Here is a 9,519-nt window from a genome sequence, read left to right on the forward strand (position 1 = left end):
GAGGGTGGAAACCTCTCTTCGACGTCCTGTCTGTGGACGAAGTCGCCGTGGAAATTACTGCAGCAGGGTAAGATCGTACTCGTCGCCACTGTTAAGTCTGTGTGTTATAGTGAGAATTACTACACAGACCACAAGAGTAAATTCAACAGGTCTTTACTGGTTGGAGGTCGGGCTATACTGAATACAATATTATTACACTGTGCTTATATTCCGGTGTGGTCACCACCGGTATTACGTATACAGCAACCAAAGAAAGTAGTACCTTTCTTAAGGTGGACCAGGCTTAAGTTCTCTTAAGGTGGAGCAGGTTACATACACCACAATAGTGGAAACAGATTCGATAGAAATTTTCAAAAGGGAATTGGATAAATACTGAAAATGCTGGAAATACTCAGCAGGTCAGGCAGCATCTGTAGGGAGAGAAACAGAGTTAACGTTTCAGGTCGATGACCCTTCATCAGAACTGGAAAAAGTTGGAGATGTAAAAGGTTTTTAAGCAAGTGTAGGGGCAGGGAGAGGGGGGAGGGGAGGAAAGAACAAAAGGGAAGGTCTGTGATAGGGTGGAAGGCAGGAGAGATTCAGAGACAAAAGTGATGATGGTGCGAGGCAAAAGGAGATGGTAATGGGACAAGTTAAGAAACAAAAGCTGGGTCCAGATGAGGTGTAAATGGCGATGGCAGAATGATCGACAGCTGCCACGTGAGAGAGAGAAAAAAATTGATAGGGGCCGAGGTTATGGTCTGAAATTGTTGAACTCGATATTGAGTCCAGAAGGCTGTAAAGTGCCGAATTGAAAGATGAGGTGCTGTTCCTCGAGCTTACGCTGAGCTTCATTGGAACAGTGTAAGAGGCCGAGGACGGTGAGGTCTGAGTGGGAGTGGAGCGGAGAATTAAAGTGACAGGTGACCGGAAGCTCGGGGTCACCCTTACGGACTGAAGCTAAATGTGAATACCAGTCAGGGCTGGGCACAGATGTAGTGCAGGTTTAGCAATGCTAATTTAATGATCCAGTTTAATTCATGATCTGATCCTGTGTGCTGTCTGAGAGCAGTCCTGCTGTTGAACATCCTTCTAATGCATAAGCGAGAGAGCGTTTGAGGAGTTTGTATTTTTGCAAGATGTGCTACTCACAGTTGTGGCCATGCCGATTCCCTACCTCAATATTCAGTAGCCAGGACTGTAAGTTTGCCACTGCTTCCTCTCCAAGGGCCAGGTTCCACACCACCACGTAGAGGGCTTTATCAGTGAAGAAGCACTGATTGACTGTTGACATTTTGGCAGTACCTCCAACATCCCACACATTAAACACAATGGAATCCACCTAGAAAATAAAAAGAGTAAGAACAAACAGAATTAAACTACATTCATTCTGTAATTAATTAATTAATTCGTTGTGGGCAGGGGGCGTGAGGGAGTGGGGCGAATTGGAGAGCTATTTCAAAGAGCCGGCACAGGCACAATGGGCCGAATGGCCTCCTTCTGTGTTGTAATGATTCTATTAAAGGATGTTCTTCAAAGGAATCAACCAACACAGGCAATAACATTCAGAGAGCATGAAACAGGTCAGGTTGGTCATTATTGTCGGCTGTATGACCATTACTTTAGGCAATGGCATTAGATTCTAGCTGCAGTGAGGAATGCTTTTTAGTAACGCGCCAAAGAAAAAGGTTTTTTTAATTGTCTGTGTACATACCTCCCTCCGAGGGGTAATTCCCCAATCCTGCACTCCCAGTAGAGAGCCACGCTCCAAGGGAAGAGGAAACACTGTGGTGCCTGGTGTCTGAGCAATGCTCCCTTCGAGTGTGGCTCACTGCTGGGGAATTGGCCCTAGACATGGCTGAGGTAGGAGAACATTTTAAATGGTTCGGTACATTGGTATTTTTGTAAGGTGAAAATTATTCTCTCTTCCTCCAGCCAGTGCTCATTTCAAGATTTGGTGTTTTGGACAATGTGCTACAACACACTGGAGTCAATTTTAACCCTACCCAAACGATGCAAACCGAGGGTGGGGAGTTAAAAATGAGCAGGTTACTTACCCGCTGAGAGCTGACTACCAACGATATAAACCTGCCGGCGGAGGAGGCCTCAGGAATTTATGCCAATCCAAGTCCTATTCCATCAATAGGACCCCGCTGGCCCATTAACCGGGGCCTGAGCGGGGAAACCACTGCGGCTCCTCCTACTCAGCAGAAGCTGATCGACAGATAGAAAAGACCCTTCACATCAGTCTAGAACTTTCCTTTGTGGGGTCAGCTTGAGTGCTCCTCCGGGACCCCCAAGGAAAGTCGCAGCCTCACCTGGCTCGGACTCCCCTCCCGCCTCCACCCACGAGACCCTCCCAAAACCACCTTCCTGCCACTTACCTCGAAGCCAGCGGGCGGCCACTGATAGCCTGACCTTTACCCGCCATCGGCACCCCTCACGCCCATCCCTGGAAGTGGGCCGGAGGCATTTAAATTAAAATCACCATGACCTCCGGCTGTCTCTGCCAGGCAAGAAATCAATTCAACGGAAACCAGAAAATATTATAAATCACTGGTTCGGCCCCAGCTGGAGTATTGTGTTCAATTCTGGGCACCGCACTTTAGGAAGGATGTCAAGGCCTTGGAGAGGGTGCAGAGGAGATTTACTGGAATGATACCAGGGATGAGGAACTTCAGTTACATGGAGAGACTGGAGAAGCTGGGATTGTTCTCCTTCGAGCAGAGAAGGTTAAGGGGAGATTTGATAGAGGTGTTCAAAATCATGAAGGGTTTTGATAGAGTAAATAAGGAGAAACTGTTTCCAGTGGTGGGTGAGTCAGTAAACAGACTATACAAATTTAAGAGTATTGGAAAAAGAACCAGAGGCGACATGAGGAAACATTTTGTAATGCAGCGAGTTGTTGTGATCTGGAACGCGCTGCCTGAAAGGACGGTGGAAGCAGATTCAATAGTAACTTTCAAAAGGGAATTGGATAAATACTTGAAGGGGAAAAATTTGCAGGGCTGTGGGGAAAGAGCAGAGGAGTGGGATTAATTGGTGAGTTCTTTCAGAGAGCTGGCACAGGCATGATGGGCCGAATGGCCTCCTTCTGTGCTCTATGATTCTATGGTTAAACAGCGAATGTGTGTAAGTCTAACTTGTGACTTGTTAATTAATAACTTTGAAAGTTGATGATATAAGGAAGACCAGCCCAAATTTAGCTGCCAACCCTCCCTGGCTTAAGGGCAGACCAGGCCTCATAGAAAACCTTTAAATAATGCAGCACAAATAGACGATAAAACACATCGAGAACAGAGGGCACATAGGACTGTACAGAGTGCAGATACTTGGAGCAACTATCAATGGAATACCGATAAACAGATAGTTTCATGTTAAATAACAACAGAAAATGCTGGAAATACTCAGCAGGCCAGGCAGCATCCGTGGAGAGAGAAACAGAGTTAACGTTTCAGGTCTGGGGCCCTTCATCAGAACTGGAAAAAGCTGGAGATGTAACAGATATTAAGCAGGTGCAGAGACAGCGGGGGGGGGGGGGGAGGAAAGAATGTGAAAGAACATACCGTGAAAATGTTGCAAATGGGAATGGCAAAATCATACTGCATGAAAAATGGGGGCAGGGATTATTATCTGAAATTGTTGAACTCAATGTTGAGTCCGGCAGGCTGCAAAGTGCCCAATCGAAAGATGAGGTGCTGTTCCTCGAGCTTACGCTGAGCTTCATTGGAACAGTGTAAGAGGCCGAGGACGGAGAGATCAGAGTGGGAGTGAAGCGGTGAATTAAAGTGACAGGCGACCGGTTTCATGTTAAGTTTGGTTTTCCATGTGGGATTTTGCTGGATGAGAGGAAGGGGGCATTTTTAGTTCTAGGCTTCGGTTGGCACCAAGTCTGCAATAGGAGCCAAGAAGAGACTTTCCTTCTAATTTTCCTTCCTCTGTGGAGATCAACATATTGACCACTGAATTTCCTCAGGGCCTGGAGTGTATTTCCACGATAAAGGGGTGGAAGAGGCCTGACTTGTGGTGGGGGCCTGGAAACTCCGTGTCTCCACCCAGAAGTGCAGCCGAGGGGAGCTAGGATGGGCAGAAGCTCCATCCCCCACCCCTCCCCATAAATGTTCTGATATGTCATGGAGGTGGGGCTGTTGGGTTGATGCAACCTGCTGGATTTTCCAAGGCTCGTGTCTCCAGTCCACCAAACAATCTGGGCACTGGCCTGATATCAGCACCAGGTCGGTGGAGGGGAGCAAGTGGGGCGGGCTGGGGGGGATCATGGCCTGGAAGGACCCAGAATTGAGCCTTGGAGCATTTTTACCCGGGCCTCTATTAAAGGGAGCCGATTAACTTCAATGCACCAACTGTATTACAACATGGAAATAGGCCATTCGGCCCAACCAGTCCGTGTTGGTGTTTACTATCCACATGAGCATTGTCCTAATGCCAAGTGCCCACCCTGTGCTCTTATTCCTTTATCCCTCTTTCCTTCACTCACCTATCTAATCTATTGAAAGTTGACAAGGGGTAAACCTTCACCCTCACTCCATGGGTCAGGCAGAGGCCATCCAGTGACACTCGCCCCCAATGGAATTAGTAATACTCGGAATAACATAAGAACATAAGAAGTAGGAGCAGGAGCAGGCCATACGGCCCCTCGGGCCTGCTCCGCCATTTAATAGGATCATGGCTGATCCGAACCTAGACTCACGTCCACTTCCCTGCCCGCTCCCCGTAACCCCTAATTTCCTTATCTGCTAGAAAACTGTCTATCTCCGTTTTAAATTTATTTAATGTCGCAGCTTCCACAGCTCTCTGAGGTAGCAAATTCCATAGATTCACCACCCTCTGAGTGAAGAGGTTTCTCCTCATCTCAGTTTTGAAAGGGCAGCCCCTTATTCTAAGATTATGCCCCCTAGTTCTAGTCTCACCCATCAGTGGAAACATCCTCCCCGTATCCACCCGATCAAGCCCCCTCACAATCTTATATGTTTCGATAAGATCGCCTCTCATTCTTCTGAATTCCAATGAGTAGAGGCCCAACCTACTCAACCTTTCCTCATACGTCAACCCCCTCATCTCCGGAATCAACCGAGTGAACCTTCTCTGAACTGCCTCGAGAGCAAGTATATCTTTTGTTAAATATGGAAACCAAAACTGTATGCAGTATTCCAGGTGTGGCCTCACCAATACCCTGTATAACTGAAGCAAGACTTCCCTGTTTTTATACTCCATCCCCCTTGCAATAAAAGCCAAGATTGGCCTTCCTGATCACCTGCTGTACCTGCATACTAACCTTCTGTGTTTTATGCACCAGGACCCCCAGATCCCTTTGTACTGTAGCACTTTGCAGTTTCTCTCCATTTAGATAATAACTTGCCTTTTGATTTTTTCTGCCAAAGTGCATAACCTCACACTTTCCAACATTATATTCCATCTGCCAAATTTCTGCCCACTCACTTAGCTTGTCGATGTCCTTTTGCAGGTTTTTTATGTCCTCCTCACTCACTGCTTTCCCTCCCATCTTTGTATCGTCGGCAAACTTGGATATATTGCACTTGGTCCCCTCCTCCAAATCGTTAATATAGATTGTAAAGAGTTGGGGTCCCAGCACCGACCCCTGCGGAACACCACTAGTTACTGATTGCCAACCCGAGAATGAACCATTTATCCCAACTCTCTGTTTTCTGTTAGATAGCCAATCTTCCACCCATGCCAGTATATTACCCCCAATCCCATGATTTTTTATCTTGTGCAGTAATCTTTTGTGTGGCACCTTGTCAAATGCCTTTTGGAAGTCCAAATTCATCACATCCACTGGTTCCCCTTTATCCACCCTGTTTGTTACGTCCTCAAAGAATTCGAGCAAATTTGTCAAACATGACTTCCCCTTCATAAAACCATGCTGACTCTGTCCGATTAAATTATGCTTATCCAAATGTCCTGTCACTGCTTACTTAATAATGGACACCAACATTTTACCAACCACAGATGTTAGGTTAACTGGTCTATAGTTTCCAGCCTTTTGTCTACCTCCCTTTTTAAATAAGGGCGTTACATTAGCAGTTTTCCAATCTGCTGGGACCTTTCCTGAATCCAGGGAGCTTTGGAAAATTACCACCAATGCATCCGCAATCCCTACCGCCACTTCTCTCAAGACCCTAGGATGTAAGCCATCAGGTCCAGGGGATTTATCCGGCTTTAGTCTCATTATCTTACCGAGTACCACTTCCTTAGTGATTTTAATCGTGTTTAGCTCCTCCCCCCCATAGCCCCCTGTTTGTCCAGTGTTGGGATATTTTTAGTGTCCTCTACTGTAAAGACTGATACAAAATATTTGTTCAGCGTTTCTGCCATCTCCATGTTCCCCACCACTAATTTCCCGGTCTCGTCCTCTAAGGGACCAACATTCACTTTAGCCACCCTTTTTCTTTTTATATAACTGTAGAAACTCTTGCTATCTGTTTTTATATTTTTTGCTAGTTTACTTTCATAATCTATCTTCCCTTTCTTAATTAATCTTTTAGTTATTCTTTGCTGGCTTTTAAATGCTTCCCAATCTTCTATCCTCCCACTAGATTTGGCTACTTTATATGCCCTTGTTTTCAGTTGGATACTATCCTTAATTACTTTACTTAGCCACGGATGGCTGTATTTTCTTTTACGCCCCTTTTTCCTCAGTGGAATATATTTTTCTTGAAAGTTGTGAAATATCTCCTTGAATGTACACCACTGCTCATGTACCATCTTACACCTTAATCTATTTTCCCAGTCCACTGCTCTCATACCTTCATAGTTTCCTTTATTTAAGCTTAGTACGCTGGTTTGAGATCCAACTCTCTCACCCTCCAACTGAATTTGGAATTCAACCATGTTACGGTCACTCATTCCAAGGGGATCCTTTACTAGGACATTTTTTATTAATCCTGTCTCATTACACAGGACCAGATCTAAGATTGCCTGGCCCCTGGTTGATTCAGTAACATACTGCTCAAGGAACCCATCCCTAATGCACTCTATGAACTCTTTCTCAAGGCTGCCCTGCCCAGTTTGATTTGTCCTATCAATATGAAAGTTAAAATCTCCCATGATTATAGCTGTTCCCTTATTACAAGCCCCAACTATTTCCTGATTTATACTCCGACCAACAGAGTTGCAACTGTTAGGAGGCCTATAGACTACGCCCACTAGTGACTTTTTCCCCTTATTATTCCTTATCTCCACCCAAACTGTTTCACTAACCTGATCCTTTGACCCAATATCATTTCTCACTATTGCAGTGATTCCATCCTTTATTAACATAGCCACCCCACCTCCCTTTCCTTCCGGTCTGTCCTTCCTAATAGTCAAATACCCCTGGATGTTTAGTTCCCAGTCATGGTCAACATGCAGCCATGTTTCTGTAATGGCCACCAGATCATACCCATGTGTAGTTATTTGTACCGTCAACTCGTCTATTTTGTTATGAATGCTGCGTGCATTCAGATAAAGAACTTTTAAATAAATTTAAATAAAACTTTTAAATGAAAAGGAATCCTTGTCCTGGGTCCAGATTCTCCGACAGGATCAGGAGCGCAGGTAACGGGTTCACCAGGATTCCCACTCTGCCACACTTATAGTGACATAGCCGGACTGAGCCATTTGAGATCCACTGTGCTGAATTTTAAAACTACCGACCGACTCGTGCAATATAAAAGCTTGACAGTATGGTGGCACAGGCTGGAGTCGAGCAGCACTATTGGTACCTTAGTCTTGACTGCGGCAGGTCGAGGAAGCTCCCAGCTGGTGGTCTGGATGCTGCTTTCTCTGTACATGGTGTGTGTGGGCTTCCCAGACTGTAGAGTCTCCAGGAGAGTGGATTTCCCTGACGAGGAGGCCCAACAATGATCATCTTCAGCAGCTTGCAAGGCTCAGCTTTCCGCAGCTGTGCTCTTAGAAAGGCCAGCACTGACGTCGGCCCTGCGAGATGGTAACAAGCAGTCAGAGACCATTTACGTACTACATTACACCCCAACATCGCTGGTTAGGTTCACACGAGTGTTGCTGACATGATTCAGATCAGCCCCTTCTCCAAATTGCCAGGGACCAGAAACTCAAACTTTCCACTGATCACTATTCAAACTTCAGAGTTAAATAATTCCCCAAACCAAACACAGCTGATGAACTCACTGCATCACCATGGCAACAGGTACTCCTTCATTGACAAACCTTGCATTGTGTCAATTCTGCAATTCACAGAATTTTATCATTATTTTTCTTACTTGTGTAATCAGCAAAATCTACAGAGTCTGCTTGGGGGAGGGGCAGAGGAGAGAGGAAGACAAGAGGAAGCAACGAGGGAGAGTCCAGCGAGAGAGAGAGTCCAGAGAGAGAGAGAGAGAGAGAGAGAGAGAGTCCAGAGAGAGAGAGTCCAGAGAGAGAGAGAGAGAGCGAGAGAGGGAGAGAGGGAGAGAGAGCGAGTCCAGAGAGAGAGAGAGAGAGAGAGAGGGAGAGAGAGAGAGTCCAGAGAGAGAGAGAGAGAGAGAGAGAGAGAAAGCGAGAGAGAGTCCAGAGAGAGAGAGAGAGAGTCCAGAGAGAGAGAGAGTCCAGAGAGAGAGAGAGAGAGTCCAGAGAGAGAGAGAGTCCAGAGAGAGAGAGAGAGAGAGGGAGTCCAGAGAGAGAGAGAGAGAGTCCAGAGAGAGAGAGAGAGTCCAGAGAGAGAGAGAGTCCAGAGAGAGAGAGAGAGAGTCCAGAGAGAGAGAGAGAGAGAGTCCAGAGAGAGAGAGAGAGTCCAGAGAGAGAGAGAGTCCAGAGAGAGAGAGAGAGAGTCCAGAGAGAGCGAGAGAGCGAGTCCAGAGAGAGAGAGAGTCCAGAGAGAGAGAGAGAGAGTCCAGAGAGAGAGAGAGTCCAGAGAGAGAGAGAGTCCAGAGAGAGAGAGAGAGAGTCCAGAGAGAGAGAGAGAGTCCAGAGAGAGAGAGACAGAGAGAGAGAGAGAGAGAGAGAGAGAGAGTACTGAGAGAGACAGACAGAGAGAGAGAGAGCGAGAGAGAGTCCAGAGAGAGAGAGAGAGAGTCCAGAGAGAGAGAGAGAGAGAGTCCAGAGAGAGAGAGAGTCCAGAGAGAGAGAGAGAGAGAGTCCAGAGAGAGAGAGAGTCCAGAGAGAGAGAGAGAGAGAGAGTCCAGAGAGAGAGAGAGAGAGAGTCCAGAGAGAGAGAGAGTCCAGAGAGAGAGAGAGAGAGTCCAGAGAGAGAGAGAGTCCAGAGAGAGAGAGAGAGTCCAGAGAGAGAGAGACAGAGAGAGAGAGAGAGAGAGAGTACTGAGAGAGAGAGACAGAGAGAGAGAGAGCGAGAGAGAGTCCAGAGAGAGAGAGAGAGTCCAGAGAGAGAGAGAGAGAGTCCAGAGAGAGAGAGAGTCCAGAGAGAGAGAGAGAGAGAGTCCAGAGAGAGAGAGAGAGAGTCCAGAGAGAGAGAGAGTCCAGAGAGAGAGAGAGAGTCCAGAGAGAGAGAGACAGAGAGAGAGAGAGAGAGAGAGAGAGAGAGTACTGAGAGAGAGAGACAGAGAGAGA

At 46.6% G+C, this 9,519-nt stretch overlaps 1 protein-coding gene across 1 annotated transcript in view; it reads right to left on the bottom strand.

The window, feature by feature from the left end:
* lrrk1 (leucine-rich repeat kinase 1) overlaps positions 1-9,519 on the bottom strand; it is a 404,527-nt gene that overhangs the window by 192,497 nt on the left and 202,511 nt on the right. Inside the window, 3 exon segments of the mRNA XM_085968973.1 lie at positions 1,157-1,321; positions 7,722-7,843; positions 7,846-7,935. Of these exon segments, the coding sequence (XP_085825099.1) occupies positions 1,157-1,321; positions 7,722-7,843; positions 7,846-7,935 (377 nt within the window).

The sequence above is a fragment of the Somniosus microcephalus genome, chromosome 27, assembly GCF_052327205.1.
Source record: "Somniosus microcephalus isolate GS21.2 chromosome 27, FLI_Smic_1.0, whole genome shotgun sequence".
Taxonomy (NCBI): domain Eukaryota; kingdom Metazoa; phylum Chordata; class Chondrichthyes; order Squaliformes; family Somniosidae; genus Somniosus; species Somniosus microcephalus.